At 37.2% G+C, this 21,246-nt stretch overlaps 1 protein-coding gene across 1 annotated transcript in view; it reads left to right on the top strand.

The window, feature by feature from the left end:
* Nucleotides 1-21,246, top strand: part of LOC126263131 (guanine nucleotide exchange factor subunit Rich) — a 321,707-nt gene that overhangs the window by 245,147 nt on the left and 55,314 nt on the right. The window contains exons 18-20 of the mRNA XM_049960154.1: nucleotides 2,829-3,013; nucleotides 3,083-3,360; nucleotides 18,116-18,373. Coding sequence (XP_049816111.1) covers nucleotides 2,829-3,013; nucleotides 3,083-3,360; nucleotides 18,116-18,373 — 721 coding nt within the window. The remainder of the gene's footprint in view (nucleotides 1-2,828; nucleotides 3,014-3,082; nucleotides 3,361-18,115; nucleotides 18,374-21,246) is intronic.

The following is a 21,246-nucleotide window of genomic DNA, read 5'->3' as shown; positions in this document are numbered from 1 at the left end:
CGAATACACCCCCTCTATTTCCTATTCATGTATTCTTTCAGTAAACACTTAAATTTTCCCCAAAAATCTCACTGCTGTCAATTGCAGGCTTCAACCAGCTTACTTTACGTAGTATATGTGAGCTTTACTGGTTTTCAGAAGCACTTCAAACTCTGGCAGTTAACCACTAGGATTTTAATACTCTCATCTGTGGAAGACATTTCTTTTTGATCTTGCACTAATACTTCTGGGTTTCCTACAACTGTTGTTATCTAGCTTGGATGGAGAACCATCTAATTTAAAGGACTTGTGTGAGTATCCCATACACAGTGAGCTACCTTGGTAGCCGCCTCTGATGTGTAGTGCACATCTGACCCATTAAGGAGGACGCAACAGTTCTCAACCCTAAGGCACAAGTTCAGGAAGGCTTAGCCTAGCTTGCCACAGAACTTATGGTAGGTCCCAGGGAAGGCCAGATGAACGTACCATATAGCACCAGTCTGCATCTGTGGTGCGGATCATGTTTCAAGCAGCCATTTGCTTGGATGGTTGCATACCTGGACATTACCATTGGCCTGGTGTAAAATGAAACATCATTGATCTGATCAGATAGCATGTTTACATTGATCCACTGTCCAGTCTCAATTATCCATGTCCAGAGCAATTGTAACTGATGATGACATCATATCAACATGGAAATATGTAGTGGCCATCTTCTACAAAGCCCCATGTTTAATACTGTTCCTGCACCAGCATTGTATTGTGTCATCAGATCTACCGCAGATTGCTGTCTATCCTGTTTTATAGAATGAGTCAACTTTCATGTACTGTGATTAAGGCTGAACATCCAACACCTTGTTACCTACTCGTTGCTTCACTGTCTGTCGAATATTTTCCATAGATGGTCGCAACAGACTGTTGACCAGCCAACCTGTCTCACATTGAGCCGGACTTCACAATCTACCCTTTGTGAAAGTTGCTTATGTTAGTGGATTTCTCTGTTTGCAGTGTGTATCGCTGTTAGTGAGATTCACCATTCATCTCTATTTTACATATACACTTCCCTTTCAAAGTCGCATGCCCACAATGCCACTGGGTGGTATTCGATCTCATGGTGGGCAACAGTAATGATGATTTGGCTTATCATTGTGTATGCTCATGGGAAAATTTCTTGAAAGGCAATATTATTTCTGTTGAGACTGTACATTTGTATAGATAAAACAATCAAAATTCCAGTTTAGAATATTAACAATATTAGGAAACAGATTATTGCTACTCACCATAAAGATGACCCATTGAGTTGTCTGCAACTCAACGAGTCATCTTTACAGTTACTAGCAATATATTCTTATCCTAATATTGTTGTTATCTGCATAGATAAGTATGTATTTAAACAATTAGTGGCCAGTTGTAACTATGTTGCCATTTTCAAGTGTACAAGACTATTAATATACAGTATCTTTCAAACAAGGTGATTTATCTGTAACTTACAAAGTTATAAGTGAAAAGAATGTTTATTTAAATAAGTAAACTTACAAACTATTACTGTTTCTGCAGAGTTATGAATGTAGTTTATTTAGGTCTTTTCCTATGAGTTGTAGCAGTAAGCTATATTTTATTAATTAGAACGTTTTTTCCTATCATGTAGCTGATGTACTTAAACCAACTGTGTACAAATAAGTTTAAATCAAATTTTTATCAATTTTAATTAGGGACTCCGAAACTTTCAAAGTTTTTGAGGTGAATGCAACATGCTTCATGTACTTGGCTGTGTTCAGGCAGATGTTATGGTAGGAGAATGTTTGTTCAAGTTGGGTGTTCAAACAAGTGCCTGTTTTCCTGGAAAAACTACTCCATACACCTTCTGAATGTCCTTCAGATGAGATGTATTGTTGCTGATGCCAGAGAGTGATCTACTTCTTCGATATGCTGTTTGAAGTCATGTTCTGTTAAATTGTAGAATGTATGCTCGCATTGTACACAAGGCAGATTGAAATGCACAGACACACAAGGTTCAAGCTGATATTGAGGTGGAATAAATAATGACCAGGGAATCTAATTGTGTGATATATCACATGATAGGTAAAGATGAAAGCATGATTCAAGCAAAACTGGGTATAGCTTACATTTATTATGGTTTTTATATTAAAAATTGTGCATTATGGAATGACACTAAAGGATGAAAAGTGGTGGCAGCTGAGCTGGACTGAAGCCGAAAAGTCTTCAGGCAGGATACTTCTTTGTGACATATTACTTTCTCAGTATGTGAAAGAAGCATCCAAGTATGTAATATTTTAGTGTACCAAAATTTGAAAAACAATTTTTTTCCTCGGAATTCAGTAACAAATAGACAAGTAACAATATATAGGAATTAAGCAGTTCATTGCCTATGGTCTTTCTCTGTAGTTAGAATCATCCTGAACTTCTGCTTCTCACTCCAGCTTGATGAAAGCAACTTTCACTTTAAGTTCAATAGAAATGTTTGACTAGATAAATCAGATTTTGCCAAGTAAGGTTGCAGTTATTATCCGTGTATTTTTCATTACAAAGAAGTGGTTACATTACTGGTTTCAGCAAACTATGTCATCATTTTCAAATGTAAATTTAAATTTGAAAATGACGACGTAGTTTGTTGAAACTGGTAATGTAACCACTTCTTTTTAAAGAAACATTTATGACTGTGACTATGGATTCACTATTGTAGTGTCAAATAAACTTTCATCTTATATTATAGTCACACTTCTTTATGACAATTATGTCAGAATGTAGAAATTTTCCATGTAATTGTGTCATAACTGAAGCTCTCACTTTTTTGTAAAATTTCATAGCTTTCTTTACTCTGTCAATAGGTTTCTCGAGGCCGTAGCTTCAGTACAACTAGTACACCTAAGATTAAGCAAGTGGAAAGTGGAACACCCAGTGTTGGCGGGCTTCATCACGAACTCCTGAGGTCGAATAGTAGTGGAACAGAAAGCAGCAAATCAGCCCCAACAAGGCGAAAAAAGTCTGTTCCTACTGGGCGTGGAGATGATAGGTAATGATTATTCCATTACATTTGTCAATTCTAATAAATTCCATGTTCTGAAAGATATTGTGTTTTCAGAGAGTCTTCCGAGTCCGCTGAAGACTTCTTTATTGATGTGATACTACAGCGCCACGCTCGACGTTTACTTTCTGCACGACAGTTGGCAGATTTAGGACACTTCGCGGCTCATTTGGATTTTCATTTAGTCACATGGCTGGCAAAAGAAAGGGATAGAGTTGCCAGAGTTGAAGATTTTGTTGCTGCTTTAAAACAATTGCATAATGATTTCTCATGGCCATACCCAGCTCTCACTCAACCTGTGTCTTACTATTTGCAACGAAGTATGTCAAATTCAGGTATGACTGTATGCACAAGTATGCCATAATTAGTGCAAATAATGTCCAAGTTCTGTTAGACTGTATGTTTTCCACAACTCGGTATTTAATTAATTGTGTATAATATGGTCATTATTTTGTGCATAGTTTGTTCCATAAAAATTATTGTGTTACAGTAACAAACTTAAACTGTTTTTCCCTTTAAAACAAGCTAATCAGAAAGACAGGCAACACCAAAAACATTTACTAGAAATATTACTTAAGAAATAAAATGTATTTTTGTAGATTCATCCAGACTTCCAGACATGACTGTGTGACAGGCAGTAATTGATGAAACTGCACTAGTTAAATTAGGTTAGATGTACTTTTCATTCCTAAAGATTCTGAGTGAGGATATCTTCCAGGATGTAGAACATGTCAAAAACAGGAACAGACTATAATTACCAAAGAAAAATAAATATGCTAATGTACCTTCCGCAGATACCAAGTGAAATGGTCCTCATGGCTGTGGAATGAGTACAAAATATTAAATATATTTTCATTTACAAGATAACAACAAACTTTTCACATAACAGGTAAATGTTCAATACACTTAAGTGAATATGATAATTCTTAGGCTGTTTGACCCATGCATCATCACATTTACAATGATCACACTACTGCAATGAATTTGTACAGAAGTTAGATTTCATGTAATACTTGGATTATTTGATATTGTTAGTAACATATATACATCAGAAAGTTTTACTAAGCAGTTCGTCAATGGAATTGAAGGAGTCGGCCTCTAATAAATCTTTTAGGCTCTACCTAACTGAACTTATAATTAAACTTTTTATGGCTGCTGGCAAGTTGTTGAAAGTGTGTGTTCCTGAATAATACACACATCTCTTGACAGAAGTAAGTGACTGTAAATCTTTGTGAAGATTATTCTTGTTTCTAGTACTGATACCATGAACTGAGCTAACGATTTGAAAAAGATATATGTTTTTAAAGACAAATTTCATTAATGAATATTTTATTTATTTATTTATTTATATACTTGTTCCATAGATCTGTACATGTGAGCAAGTCACTCAGATGTGGAACGTGTCAATGTACATAATAAAATACATAAAATAAAGACATTGTTATAGTATTAATAACAGTGCACAAAAGTCATACTTATTAGCTTAAAAACTAGTCAACATAAATGTGAAGATAGCAGTTTAATATTTAGGGCATTATTGCATCTATTTTAACCTTGAACAGTAATCAAAACTTCCCACTTTGGGTTTAAAAGTGACCCAAAAATGGAAATGAGAAAAACAGGAATTTTTACATTAGGGCATTATTACATTAGTTTAACAGTAAACAGTGTCAAAAAATTTAAAAACATCTTTCCTATCTGGGTTTTACTTATTTCTCTGAAAGAATTCCTCTAGTGAATAAAGTGAGGTCTCAAGTAAATAATTTTTCAAGCTACGTTTAAATACTGATGTACTACTCCTTTGTAATTGTATTGGGAAGCATTAGTTAGCATCCCTAGTTTCCTGAACAGGCCTCCACTGGACATCCTTGAGTTCACACCACAAATAATTCTTATTAAACATTTTTGGACATTACAGAATTAAAATAAGCATAGTGTGCTATTTTTTTTCACTTTGACGTCAATTATGTGTGACAACATTTGGATTACTAATAGAAATTTGGTAGACATTTCAGCAGTTCTGTGTTATGCTCCTCCCAATTGAATTTGAAATCAAGCTATAACCACAAGAATTTAACACTCGTAATTTACTTCTATTTGTCCCCATATTTTAGGCATGTTTTGGCAAGAAACTACTTACAAGTTCTAAACTGCATAGAGTGTCTTTTTTCAAAGTTAAGTGACAAAGAATTGGTTGTGAACCATTTACAATAGTCGATTAAAATTTCATTAACCAATCGTTGTGAGACTGTACTCGATTTGTTATTTATTAAAATGTCAGTTCAGTTTTCAGAAATAGCATTTTCTGTTGAAAAGCCTATTTGCTTTCACTGATCAAATATTAAATGCATTTACTAACCAAACATAACCCATTGGGATATTTTGTGATCCCTCAAAGGCTTTTGATTGTGTGAACCATGAAATTCTTGTAAATAAGCTTAAGTATTGTGGTATGAGTGGGAAAGTGCACAAATGGTTAAATTCATATTTAAGTTGAAGTATTCAGAAGGTTGAAATCAACAGTACAGATAGTCTGTAAAAATCAGCAGAGTCCTCTAAATGGGAAGGTATCAAGAATTGTGTTCCACAGGGTTCAGTCTTGGGTCCCGTATTGTTCTTAATATATGTTAATGACTTGCCACTCTGTATTCATGAAGATACAAAGCTAGTTCTTTTTGTTGACGATAAAAGTGTAGTAATCACACACAACAAGGGAGAATCATCTGACAAAATTGTAAATAATGTCTTTCAAAAAAATTTTAAGTGGTTCTCTGCAAATGGACTCTCACTAAATTTTGAGAAAACACAGTTTATACAATTCTGTACAATAAATGGCATAACACCATTGATAAATATAGACTATGAACTGAAGTCTGTTGCTAAGGCAGAATATTCAAAATTTTTGGGTGTGTGCATTGATGAGAAATTTAACTTTAAGAAACACAATGATCTGCTGAAATGGTTAGGTTCAGCTACTTATGATATTAGGGTTATTGATGAACATATCAATAAATTAGCCTACGAAGCCTATTTTCATTTATTGCTTTCATATGGTATCCTATTTTGGGGCAATGTATTCATTGCACAAAAGCGTGTAATCAGAATAGTAGCTGGAGCCCACCCAATATCACTTTGCAGACATTTATTTAAGGAACTCAGGATATTCACAGTAGCTTCGCAATACATATATTCACTTATGAAATTTGCCATCAATAACCCATCCCAATTCAAAAATAACAGCAAAGTGCATATCTACAACACTAGAAGAAAGGATGATCTTCGCTATTCTGGATTAAATCTCACTTTGGCACATAAAGAAGTGAATTATGTTGCCACAACAATCTATGGTCATTTGCCCAATAACATTAAGTGTCTTGACAGATAGGCAACCAACATTTGAAAGCAAATTAAAAGAATTTCTGAATGACAACTCCTACTAAATAGATGAATTTTTAGATATAAAGTAATAACTGTAAAAAGTTAATTAATTAATTATTTCATATAAAGAAAACTTCTGTTAAAGTGATACTGTCCACATCATTACGAAATGTCATATTCACGATGTATGGAACAATGATTTATGTATGTATGTATATATATGTGTCCTCTGCAAATAAAACAAACTTGGCATCCGGTAATGTTACAGGTGAAAGTTCATTTATATACACAAGAAAAAGGATGAGCCCAAAGATAGAACCTCCTGGGAAACCATATTTATTTACTGTCTGTCTGCTTTTATAGTTTACTTCTTCAGTTAGTCTTGCTATTATGTGTGCCAATGCAGGAAAGGCTGGCCACAGTCCACCAACAGCTGAATGCCCTTTTGGCTGTGGTCAATCACCTTCAGGCCACTGCCTTGGGGTGTAGCAGTGGTGGAGAATCTGGTGTGTCACGTGGTACACCTTAGGTGTCGATTTTTTACCCACGGCCTCTGCTTCGAAGGCAACTACTAGTGCACCCGAGTGGTGGTCTGCCCTCACATCAGGATGAGTGGCTGCTGGTATTGCATTTGCGTCGCTAGAGACAGAGGGCCAATGTGGAGACTGGCTGCCTGGCCTTGCCCATTCATCCTGTGGGTGGGCAGGTGGCTGCTCCTTCAACAGGGTCTGAGTAGACACATGGGGGGGAGGGATTCACTAGTTATAGGAAGCTCCAAAGTTAGTTGTGTTAGGCAGATTGCATTCAGGACTGCAAAGAAAGCCAATGTGCACTCGGTATGTCTGCTCAGAGGGCTCATCCGAGACAAGATGTGGAGGCAGCCATGCCTGCAGTTATCAAGTGTGCAGGGTGCAATTATCTGCAAGTTGTGGCTTATGTCGACATCTGTTATATGGATTTTGAGGCAATCCTGAGTTTGTACAGGCAGCTGGCAGAGGTGGCGAAGACTGCTAGCCTCGCATGGGTGCAAGTGCAGCTCACAATTTGAAGCATTGTTCCCAGAGTTGATAGGGGTCCTTTGGTTTGGAGTCTAGTGCAAGGTCTCAAGCGAAGGTTTTCTCAACACTGTGGTGGTCTTGGCTGGAGATTTCTAGACCTGCGTTATTGTGTGGGGATTTATAGGACTCCCCTTGATAGGTCAGGGGTGCACTACACAAAGGAAACAGCTACTCGAGTAGCAGAGTACTTATGGAGTGCACATGAGGGTTTTATAGGTTAGGCAGTAGCTTGAGGTGCTCTGATGAACACTCACCAGTCAATATGTAGGAAGGGAAATCAAATGACATTCTGAATAAAGACTCCTTGACTGACGTAATTTTATCAGTAAACTGTCAAAGTATTTGTAATAAAGTCCCTGGATTTACTGAAAGTTCTCACACCCAAATTATTCTTGGGGGTGAGAGCTGGCTGAAACACAAAGTGGAAACCTCCGAGATATTTTGCAAGTTGTGGAACGTATATCGGAAAGACGGATTGGAGGCCATAGGAGGGGGAGTGCTCATTGCAGTTGACAGGAATATTGTCTCTAGTGATGTCGAAGTTGAATGTGCCAGTGAAGTTATCTGGTCACATATAATAGGTGTAGGTGAAACCAAGTTAATTGTGTTTTTACCGGCCACCCAATAATGCTCTGACAGTTCTAGAGTCATTAAAAGAAAGTCTATGCCCAATAGTGCGTAAATACACAGATAATGCTATGCTAATTGGAGGTGACTTCAGCCTACCGAGTATAGACTGGGCTGTCTATGGATTCATTGCAGGGGATACAGACAGATAGTCATGCGAAATACCTTTGAATATGTTTTCTGAAAACTGTCTTGTGCAGCTAGCTCGACAGCCCACGAGCATTGGAAATATCTTTGACCTTGTAGCTACAAATAGGTTGAACCTTATCGATAATGTCAGTATAGAAATGGGGATTAGCAGTCATAATGTCTTTATAGCAACTATGACTACAAAAGTTAATAAATCAGTCAAGAAGGCTAGGAAAATTTTTCTACAAGATAGAGCAGATAAGCAGTTAGCAGCGTCTCACTTAGACAATAGAGGAATTATGGGCAAAGTTTAAGCAGATTGTAAATCGTGGTCTGGAGAGTTATGTGCCTAGTAAGTGGATAAAGTATCAAAAGGACCCACCCTGGTTTAATAATGAAATTCGGAAGATGCCGAGGAAGCAGAGGCTATTGCACTCTCAGTTCACAAGGGAATGCACAAATGACAACAAGTGAAGGTTAGTAGAGATTACTGCGTCTGTGAAAAGATGCAAGCACGAAGCATGCAATGCCGACCACCGTCACACCTTAGCAAAAGATCTGGCAGAGAACTGGAGGATATTCTTATGTTATGTAAAATAGCTAAGTGGGTCTAAGGTTTCCATTCACTCCCTTGTTGAACAGTCTGGTGAAAAGAATAGACAAGCAAAATTACTGATCAATACCCATAACTTCTGTTTGTTGCAGAATCCTTGAATGTGTACTCAGTTCAAACTTAATAGACTTTTTTCAGACTGAGAAGCCTTTGTCCATGAATCAGCATAGCTTTAGAAGGCGTTACTCATGTGAAATTCAGTTGCCCTTTTCTCACGTGATATACTGTGAACTATGGATGAAGAGCAAGAGACAGATTCCATATTTCTAGATTTCTGGAAAGATGTGGTGCCCCATTGCAAACTGTTAATGAAGGTATGAGCATATAGAATAAGTCCACAGATATGTGAGTGGCTCGAAGACTTCTTACGTAATAGAATCCAGTATGTTGTTCTCAACTCTGAGTGCTAACTGGAGACAAGGGAATAGTAAGGAGTGCCCCAGGGAAGCGTGATAGGACCACTGTTAGTCTCTATGTACATAAATGATTTGGCAGATGAGGTGGACAGCAATCTGCGGTTGTTTGCTAATGATGCTGTGGTGTACAGTAAGGCGTTAAGGTGTCAAAGTTGAGTGACAGTAGGAAGATACAAGATGACGTAGAAAAAAATTTCCAGTTGGTGTGATGAATGGCAGCTAGTCCTGAATGTAGAAAAATGTAAGTTAATGCAGATGCTTAGCAAAAGCAAACCCGTAATGTTCAGGTACAGCATTAATAGTGTCCTGCTTGACATAGTCAAGTCTTTAAATATCTGGGCATAACATTGCAAACCAGTATGAGATGGAAGAAGCATGTGAGAACTGTGGTAGGGAAGGTGAATGGTCGACTTTGGTTTATTGGGAGAATTTTAGGAAAGAGTGGTTTACCTGTAAAGGAGACCACATATAGGACACTGGTGCAACCTCTTCTTGAGTACTGCTTGAGTGTTTGGGATTCATACCTGGTCAGATTGTAGGAAGACATCAAAGCAATTCAGAGGTGGGCTGTTAGATTTGTTACCGGTAGGTTTGAACACCATGTGAATTGAGTGAGTAACCATTTGAAGAAAATCAATTTCAAATTTGAGGGAAAACTTTGTTTTCAAGATTGTTGCCTGACAACTGATCAGTGAGAAACGTATTATCATCTGCAAAAAGGGTAAATTTACACTTTGTATGGGAAGAAAGACTCAGGTTGTTAATTAAAATAGGAAGTAACAGTGGATTTAAAGCAGAGGTTTGTGGCACACTGCAACTTAAGGTCCCCCAATAAGATGAGGCAGGTTCTCCGGATAAGCTATTCAGCATTATGGTCTGCTTTCAATCCTCTAGGTATGACTGAAGCCATGAACCAACAGTACAACCTAGTCCATAATATTCTGCCATTTTCAAAAGAACTTGATGGTTTACGCAATCAAAATCTTTCAAGATATCACAAAAAATACCTACTGGAGACATGTTTTGCTAATGGCTTTCAAACCTTGATTGTTAAAAGAGAGTATTGCTTCTTCAGTATAAAAAACCAGCACAAAACCCAAATTGACTATTGTTGAGGATATTGCTGCAGTTGAGATGATCTACAATCAGTCTGTGCATGAGTTTTTCAAGAATTTTTGAAAAGATAGTTAAAAAGGAGATTGGGTGCTAGTTTGTGACTATTTGTATCACCTTTCTTAAAGAGAGCTGCAGCCAGTTTTTATCAGTGACAGTTCCTTCTTGGAGAGGCGTATTGAATATCTTGCATAAGACTGGACTTCTAAGTATACAACAATATTTCAATATTTTACTAGAAACATTGCCCCCAATAATGGATTTCTTTAATGATTCGGTTATTCTTTCAATCTCATTTAATGTAGTAGAAGGTAAGGATAACTGTGGGGTTCTATTGCTGATAACTTTTTGTTAAAGAGCCACTGCATTGTCCACAGGTCCCTTAAATGGAAAGTTATGGAAAAGTTGTCCAGAATCCTATGTCAGGGGAGGCTTCCTGGACAGGATGAGAAGGAAAGAAATTACTGGGAATGAAGTTGAATTGTAGTGTTATTGACTATAGTCAATTCTTACTGGAAGAGTTTTTTTAGGAAATCTACATGAAAACTCCAGCTATTATTCCGTTACTTTTTTGCTGTTAAATAGGACAATAGAGCTTGGAGGTGATTTATGAACAGATTAAAAATACCTGCAGGTGCAGTGATACACTTATTGTTATGAAGCATTTATTACGAAATTCTATTTCTGTCGTACATGGTTTCTTACTTGCTGTAGGTGACATTTATGAATGTTTATGCTTTTGAATTTTTGACAGTCCCTGATTAATGTGGCGAATCCTTCTTTCTCTATTCCTGCTGTATAAAAGTGAGATGCTACTCGAAATCCTGTGACACTTAACAGATCTGTATCAGTGGTCACATGGTGTTCAGAGTGGCAGATTGTCAAATGGGTTTGATGACTCTAATTCATCAATGCAGATAAGTAGTTCATTAATTTTATATCTGTAGCCTTTGAAAATTTTGATGCAATAAAGATAGCAAGCATTTTGCATGGCCCAGATAAAACTGGGTGGAAATAAAATTTCTGCTGATTACTGAAAATTTTAACCAACAGCTGTTTGTGGTGATATAGTATGAACCACATCAGTAATCTGTACACATTGCAGAACCCTACAGCAGATGCTGACTATTCTGTTGGAGAAGCATCTGAATGTCTTACATTATTCCATACAAGCACCACAGGGCTTCGCCTGTCAGAGTTCTAGCTTGATTTTGATGATAATGAAAATTGTGTTTTTTTACAGATCTAAATGTTTGTGTGTATGTATAACTATCATCTGTAAACTATTATAATCTAAATTGGCTGGTGAGTGTCGAGTTGGATCTCTTACCTGTAGTGTACAGGTGTTGTGTACCTGATGAATGAGTTGGTGAGTCTAAGTAGAAGGCTTCTCATAGAGATTTTTCTGACTCCTTTTTAGTGTAGGTATATATAGATAGTTCTCCTAGGAGGTCTCTAAAATGCATACCGATCAGCATCAACTATGGTTGAGAGAATTATGCTCTGCTGTGATTGCTGTTTGCCTACATGTGTATCTCGTGACACTGATCAAACATCTGATTTGTACAGCATTGTAGGAAGGATCATACTCCTGTTGATCTGTGGCTTAATCTCTTCTGAAAACCCCTAACCTCATGCTTTAGGAATGGGTATGTCTGATAGAAAGCAATGCAACCTTTACTTCTTGTCTTGATGATTTACTTTACAAGTGTTAGGTATATATCTAGCTGAAGGTGTAGATAGCTCACCCATTTGCTGCACTTTATAATGGCATAAAAGCTGAAATCTAGATAGTTCAGAAGATAAATATTGTAATTGTCAGTCAAAAGGCAGTTTACTCTTTTAAAAGGTATTGCATGTGGCTCAACACCATTAGAAACTTTTTACATTACCACCACTTGTTAAGTTCGTCATTCAATGACTGAACACTCAAATCAAAACTAAGAGAGATAGCTCATTATTTTATTGGTGTTCTAAGAATACTACAATGCAGAAAACAAATATATTTAAGCATTACCTTGGAAAACATCAGTCATCACAATAATTGGCCATGGACCTATTAACAGAGAATTGATAAGGATGTTATGAATAATTAAAAACGTTTTGATGAAATTGCCTGATCCAGATATTATTCAACCTTGCTAACCTAAACCATCACACGTAGACCTCCTGAGAAAGTATGAGAGCTGGTATGATGATTCCAAGCAATGTTAAGCAAATTAATGAGTCAGTTGATTAAAAATATGACTTGATTCTGTCGTGTATGAATGTCGTCTTACAGCTTCAGGCAAATTTAATAAGCAGCCCTGCCCAGGGAAAACTAAATTTGTAATTCAGAGGAAGCACATGCATTTATAGTGGTTTCATTGAAGTTAAATGCACCAGACTCCTAAGAAAGGACAGTCACCATTGTGGGTGGGTGGGGTGTGTCTGTGATATTTTGATTTTTTGCTGAAACAGGTATGATGCTTGAAATCACTTTTCATAACTTAGAGGAATTGTGTCCTACTTTTTAATCCATAAAATTATCTTTTGTACTAAGTAGGTCAAATTACTTTCTATGCAAATCACCCCCCTCCCCCTCCGCTTTAAAAAAACTGTAAAATATTTTCCTGCTAAGAGAAATCTTAGATGGTGTTGGATGTTAACACCAGCAATGATATAATAAAAGCTTTTGTATCAACACCTTGCCACGTGAGGTCATTATAAGAATACTAAATTTAGCTGTTTCAGTGCAAAGAGAGGACAATTTATGTGAGCTCTCACTTGTGATTCTGTAATCAGAGTGCAAGAAGGAAAAATCCCCACCTTTTTGTGCATCCGCTACAAACTGTGTTGCTTTGCTCTCTGGACGATCAGAGAAAACATCATCATTTACTTTCATATTTTCCATTAAAGCAGGAAGAGAGTATTCTACAGTAGAGAATGGCTAGTCTACATTTGCAGTGTTGACAAACACTGTCTTTATCTTTCTGAAGTTACATTTATTGACACCACAGTTCATCATGAACTCCTTTTGTTGACTGGACTAAAGGTCACTTTCTGTTGACTTGCAAGTTGAACACACTACATCATCTCAAGAATTACAATACTGTAATATATGAGCCAGTCTGTATTGTCTTTTGAGTAAGCTGATAAAATTATCCTAATGCATTGTCAAAGATTCTAAACAATGTCTTTAAACAAAGTCTTCCACAAAGATCTTTTACAGTTTAACAAGGGCATTAAATGCTTGTTTACAGAAACTCTACTATTAATCAAATAGACAGCCATAGTTGATTCCTCAGAGGCACTGAAGCCCTTCAGCATAATCCATTATAAATTTTAACTGTCCTAATTATTCAGGGATATTTAAATTACATGATACACTGCTGAGAGGTCTCTAAAATGGAGGCCATTTGTCAACAGCAACATGAATATCATATTGCTAGCCACTAGTCAAATTTCCTTTCTTGGAATACTGGCATTGGCATTTGTGGATTACAGTTTACACTGGCTGTTTAAGTCAATACAAACAACAAAAGTTATGTGGCAGTCAGAACTTCATAGGGACGTACTCATTAAGAATAATATTGAAAATATTAAATTATCAATTCTGTAAGAACTTAGTAATGTATAGCATACAAAAAAACACCACTCGCTTTATGATATGTATTTCCTTTATCATAGGACATAATCTGTGGTCTAGCACTTTATGCCCTATCAAACCTATAATAGTTCATCTTACAAAAAACTCAAATTGATATTGGCCCAAATACTGCTTGGAGCAGTGTTGCACCCCCCCCCCCCCCCCCACACACACACACACTGAATTTATACAATAAGGAACACGATAGTTCAGTCAGCAAAGGATAATCAGAGGAAAAAATTCATTTAGTCACAAAATTTTTACAGTGGTAGGGGAGAGTGTCATCAACACTAAAAATCCCCACCTGTGGGGTGTTACATGTTGAAGTGGAGGACATTTAAAGGTCTTTTTTTAAAGTTTTTCTTGAATATCTCGAAAACTATAGCTTCTGTCGAAAATGTGTCCAGTACAAAATTAAACTACATGAAACTTACTACAAAAAATTTCCTGTTCATTTTTCCTCTGGAAGAAATAAACAATTGTCTATTGTCATATTGCAGATCAGATTGAGTAATGGTGCCCCACTCATACACATACCATGCCACACGCCGCAAGCCATAGAACGTGTAATGCCAACTTTTCGGCATCCACATTGCCCCCCCCCCAGCAGAACACATTGGAAACAGATGTTCAGTATGCCTGGGTAGAGCAGTCCATCCTTCCTGTCAATGAACATAGCGACAGCATGTAATGAGTAACCGAGGGAGAGTGGCATCAATGAGGGTGTGTGATACAGATGTCAGCTTCCTTGCAAATTTCTGTTTTGCCCTTTTCTTCACTGAAATGCAGTCCATGATGACACAGTGTGTATGAGGTACCATTCCCTCAGCCCCACTACAGAACAAGGTGGAAAAACATAACTATCATATCTTCTAAAGTTACAGTGGCAGCTGGTTTTACAGTTCTTTCCCTTTCTGCTTGTTCATCTTTGCACTTCGTAGAATACCATGCATCATTTGAAATTTTATTCACTTGAACTATGAAAGCACACAATGGTTTTTCTGTTGCAGACTGTGCTGAAAACAATGTAGTCCCCACACTTATTCTCTCAATCTGTCCGTGACTGTCTTTATATGACGTAATGTTCTCGAAACTTGCTTCAGCAACTCGTCTGAGGTGAACTGGCAGTCATCATTCCCCTCAATGTAACTGAATGGTTCATCCATTGACGCATTAATTCCTTCATCTTCAGGGTGACCACTTTTTCTACATTTAGGTGCGGAGCCTATAAAGAACTTTTTATAGCAGTTCTTATGTTATCTTGCATCTACAGCGTGTAGATCCCCAACAGAGCAGATACATCTTTGGATGGTGTCTCCCATTCATCTATTCTCTCCTCTACACAAACTGTAGTTGTCTGATCATAACTGAAGGATCAGACTCTGTGAATTTTTTGCTGTCTTTTTTTTATTTTTATCAAAATCTTCATCTGCAGTAGCTTCCACACAAAACAGACAGCTAGTTTTAAAATCAGATTCCACTCCAACTGAAGGCAAACGTTTGACAGTCAGCTTTTGCTCTGAAACAACCTCTCGTAGAAACTTTTTAATTGACTTAACTCTATTGTACTATTTTCTGTAAGATACACGATGCCCACCATGTTTCTTGTTCCTAGAACTGTTAGCTTTTCCATCTTTTCTCAAATAACTGGCATTTACCAGTCCACCTATTCATTCCTCATTAATATTGCAGAGGTCACTGACAACATAATTAACACAGATTAAACACTTCTCAGCCTTTGTTTGTAGGAACATATTTTATATAAAAGCTCTCTTAATCCTTGAGCAGGCGTACCTAGTTATAAAGTGTGCCAACTACAAATAACATTATTTTGCACCATTCCATTGTTACTCTACCATTGTATTCCTTCATTATCCCACTTTTATTCCTTCATTATCCCACTTTTATTCTTTCAGTATTGTTTCAGCTAACATAGCGATGAGCTGTGTTGTTATGTATGCAAGTGGGCAGGAAGAATATAAAATAAACAAACCGAGTGAGAAATTTACAAACCATGCAAGAAAATGGTCCAGATTCCTAGCTTGCAGCACATCACCTACTGAGGCAGTTGCCTAAAAGATAATTAATAATCGAATAAGTGTTTGGCAGGATCTGATTATTGTTGTTTAATTTAACTAAGATTAAACTGTGATTTTGCTCATACATGTTTACCTTAGTAATATAAAGACAGCTATTCTTTCCATGTGTATAAAGTACACCATACGCCCACTCATGTTATGAAAATCTTCATACTCCCTCAAGGGTTAATTATGACAAATAAATGCTCACTTAATAAACTGAAAGTCACTCTACTATTTAAACATAAGCACAGTGAACTTACTTTGCTCACATAATAGAACTGGATAGGAAATCCAGGGGAGTATATAGTCAGTTGTTCTGTGTGTAAACTCAAGAGATAAGCAATTCTCCTGGTGGGGGAACTGACCTCTCCCAGAAGAAAGCCCCAACAGATATACAGGATGACTAACAATTAATTTCCCTACTAGCAGTGCGTGGCAGTATGCGGAGATTGAAGTAGATTCTGTCTGAATGTGTAGTTTTATTAGTAACTAATATCTGTATTCCATTTAGTGTTAACACATTTTGTGGAAAATAAACACTCTCCAGGTGTGTCTGCGCACTGCGTCACCAGTGATTTATAAGGCATGCTTCAGAGGGATCAGTATGATTGTGAAACAGTGTGCAGTTGTTTCTTGTGATGTAGAGAGAGTGGGGACTCACTTCCATTTTCTTCATTTTTCAAACTCACAAATGTGGGAAGTAAGTGCCCTCCTTCTAACAACTTACTGTGCCTCACACTTCTACCCTCCAGCCCCACTGCCTCCCACTGGCAGCAGTCACAAAATCTCTCTCAATAGGCTCTACTGTACTTAGATATGGTATTAGTCATTAAATATTTGGTCTTAAACAACTTAATTTAACATTAAACATTAATTTTATACCATTGAAAAACTATTTTTAATAAGTTGTGTTTCTTCCATCCCCTGCAACACAGAAACTATTAGTTCCAAAGAAAAAATGATTAGGACCTTTTTTGTAGGATATTTGAAGTAGTTTAATTTTGAGCTGGGAAACATTTTCGCTACAAGCTGTGGTTTTCGAGTTATTCAAGACAAAGCTAAAAAGTGATCTTTAAGTGCCCCCAATGCTACAAGTCACTTGTGGGGATTTTTAGTAGGTTGTTCATGACACTCCCCTGCACTCCTGCAAAAAAATTTGTGACTACAGGATTTTTTCCCCTATTTGCCCCTTTTTTTGGCCTTTATTGACTAAGCTAAGAAGCCATATCAAAGGAATTAGTTGCAGTTGTGCAACATACTGAACACCCTTCCACTAATCAGTTAACCATATCATTTACAAAACAAGCTACTTATGTTACATGTGTAAAAACACAGAAATCAAAAGTACAGATATGTTGCATCTGCTCTCGTCCAGAGTTCTTAGCCACTTTCATTCAGTTGAACTATGTGTATGTTCTTCTTTCTTGTAACTGTTTCTCCCAGCAGTGGATCGATGTACAAAATTCTGACATCTACAGATTTGATAACTATTTTTTTCTGTTCATATGCCTTTAAGCACTATCTGTTCCTCCTTTGGGTGTTAGTAACAGGTAGCTAGTTTCATGTTTCAGTAATATGATGATGACGACAATGACTGAGACTACGGCAACTACTACTAATTCTACATATGCCATAATCTCTCTCTTGTATGTTTGTCTGATGTTAAGTAAATATTACTATTTAAGAATTGAAGTCCCTTTGGAACACCACTTAAGCAAAGGAACAATTGCTGAGCATAGTGGGAGTAATCTTTACTGTTTTAGAACTTGTATTTTTTACAGTGTAACCTTAATTTTATGTTAAAGTTGACAAAAGTACATCACTAGTTCTGAAATAATAGTATCCTAATGTAAACTCCTATAGCAAGTTTATATACAAACCTAAATTCTAAACACTTAATCTCAAGAAAAACTTGATGGATATTTCATAAGAACATGTAAAACTAACAACAGATGTGTTTTTAAGGAATTTGATAGCTTTAAGTAACAGATCTGCTGTAGTAATCTGTAATGAATCCTAAAACAATTTCTTTCTTGTTTGGATTCAGGCTCAACGCCAGCTTCGCCTGCTGTTGACAACAGCCGGAAAAGTTTCTCCATTGACCCAGTCACATCACAGTCTGGAAGTGGAGTTGGTGACAGTGGGTATATGAGTTACACAGGAGCTCAAAATGAGGCACTTTGTGCATTAGGTGCAGTTATACCAACTAAAGCAGCACATTGTTACATTCCAAGTGTGTCAGCAAGCAATGATTATCCCAGTAGTGCTGTTGTCGAAGCCCAGCTGCTTCCTCATCTGTTACAAGGTATGTTACTTATTAATAATGCAATGGCATACTCAAGGAGGGAGACAGATATGAATACTAATAATATTTGTATCTGAAGAAGATTGTTTACCGATGACCCAAAGAAGTTCCAAATGGTCCTGGACTAATAGATAAATTTAAGAATACATTTGAATCCTGAACTTCTTAATTTTCTGAAAGTCTTTCATCACAGTAAATCATAGACAGTGAGTAAATATTGGAATTGGCTACCTCGTACAAATACCAGGGTGTAATGCTTTGTAAGGATATGAAATGGAATGGTCACACAGGCTCAAACATGGGTAAAGGCAGGTGGTAGACTTTGGTTTATTGGCGAAATGCTGGGAAAGGTGATTGCTTACAAATGACTCTTGTGACCAATTCTGAAATATTGCTGAAGTTTGTGGGACCCATACCAAATAGAACTAACGGGGGATATTGAATGTATACGGAGAAGGGTAGTATGAATGGTCACATGTATGTTTGTTCCATGGGAGAGTGTCACAAACATACTGGAGAAACTGAACTGGCAGATTCTTGAAGATGGATGTAAACCATCGTGAGCAAGCCTACTAACAAAGTTTCAAGCACCGGCTTTAAATGATGACTCTATTAATATACTAAAATGTACATATCACTCACATAGGGACCATGAGGATAAGATTAGATTAATTACTGCACACACACACACACACACACACACACACACACACAGAGTCATTCAGACAGTTGCTCTTTCCATACTGCATGCGTGAATGGAGCGGGAAAAAATTCTAATAACTGGTGCAATGGGAAATGCCTCTGATGATGTGCACCTTCACAGGAGTTTGTAGAGTGTAGATGTAGCTGTAGATGTAGGTTATATGTTTTATGCTAAAGGAAGACAATGTCACTCAAGAAGAAATATAGTGTACAGTGAATGAATAGGAAATAGTAATATTGATTTTACCACCTAGATTCAAACTGCTACACATTCCTGATAATGTGCTGGAAGTTGTTTGTTAGACAAAAGTATAAGCTAAGCTTGAAGGAAAAGAGCTTGAAAGATGTGAGTTTAATTGTAAATTGTTAAGAAATAAATATGTGACAAACAGGAAAGAAATGAAAGCTATAAAAGAAAGGAAGAAAAATCAAATAAAAATGTGAAAGGAAATTCCCCACCCTGCCCCTTTTCCCCCCTGCATCCTTTCTGAAATCACTTTTCTTTTGGACTGTAACAATATTATGAAAAGGAAAGTTGTCACTCATTATATAGCGATTTGGGAAGATTGTGTTTCAAATCTTCCATTCCATTAACTTTGTTTTTCTTTTGTTGGTGTTCATCTTATATCATCCTTTCAAGGAAATGTCCATTCCATTTAACTGTTCTTCCAAGTCCATTGCTGTCTATGACAGTATTACAATGTCATTGGCAAACCTCAGAGTTTTTTTTTTCTTCTCCCAAAACTTTCATTCCTTCCTCCAAATTTGTTTTTGGTTTCCTTCACTGCTTGCCCAGTGTACAGATTGAATAACATCAGGGATAGGCTAAAACCCTGTATCACTACCTTCTCGGTCAATACTTCCCTTTCATGTCTCTTGACTCTTGTACCTGGTGTCTGGTTTCTGTACAAATTGTAAATAGCCTTTTGCTCCCTATATTTTCCCCTGCCACCTGTAGAATTTTAAAGAGAGTGTTCTAGTCAACACTGTCAAAAGCTGTCGCTACGTCTACAAATACCATGGTCATAAGTTTCTTTTGCCTTAACTTATAGTAACTTACTTACTTAACTTATAGTAAGTCATAGGCTAAGTGTCACTTCATGTGTTCCTACGTTTCTCTAGAATTCTAACTGATCTCTGAGGTCAGCTTCTACCAGGTTTTTCCTTCTTCTGTGAAGAATTCATGTTGTTCGTGACCATGACTTATTAAACACGTAGCTCTTTGGAATTGCAATTATTAAATTCTTCTTGATGTCTGTGGGTGTTTTGTATGCCTCATACATCTTGCACACCAAATGGAATAGGTTTGTCTTGGCTGGCTCTCCCAAGACTATCAGTGGTTCTAATGGAATGTTGTCTACTCCAGGGGGCTTTCTTTTGACTTAATTCTGTCAGTGTTATATCAAATTCTTGTCACAGTACCTTAACTCTAATCTCATCTTCATCTACCTAGTCTTCCCATTCTATAATATTGTCTTAAAGTTCATCGCCCTTGTAGAGAGCCTCTATATACTCTTCCAACTTTCAGATTTCCCTTCACCCCTCTCAACAGATACTCCTGTGTTGCGGTTGAACCTACAGTACATCTGTCTTTATTGCTGAGGCATGCAAGTCACCCAATCAGTGGCAAGGTCCATGGTTCACGGGAGGCCTCATATTCATACAGAAGTGATTTTAATGATTAATGGAAAATCTCATATAAAGATGTGAAACAAATACTAACAAAGAGATACAGGGGCTGGCCAGTACTTACCTCAGCTCAGTACAGCCGAGAGATACACAAAAAACAGAACTGAAAATTTACGTTCCTCGCTTTCGGAACTTTGTTCCTTCATCAGGGAGGGGAAAGAAAGGGAAGAAGGGAAAGTGGATTCAGTTACTCACAACCCAGGTTATGAAGCAACAGGGAAAGGAAAACAGGGAGGGTAGCAAGGATGGAGGCATGGTTGTCAGAGGGAAGCCAAAGATATTCTACTGTAAGTACTGTGCCAGCTTCAAACCAAAGAGGATGCATACAGAAGTAAAGAGGTATATAGTATAAAGATAAACACAACTATGTAGGATGAAAAGATGCGTGAATGGCTAAAGAGGAAAGGGAAAGAGGAGAAGACTGAACAGTAAATGGGAGTGAGGTTGTTTAACGTAGGTTCAGTCCAGGGGGATGGCGGGAT

The sequence above is a fragment of the Schistocerca nitens genome, chromosome 6, assembly GCF_023898315.1.
Source record: "Schistocerca nitens isolate TAMUIC-IGC-003100 chromosome 6, iqSchNite1.1, whole genome shotgun sequence".
NCBI classification, from domain to species: Eukaryota; Metazoa; Arthropoda; class Insecta; order Orthoptera; family Acrididae; genus Schistocerca; species Schistocerca nitens.
Note: the sequence above shows the minus strand (reverse complement) of the source record. Positions and strands in the feature narration are given on the sequence as shown.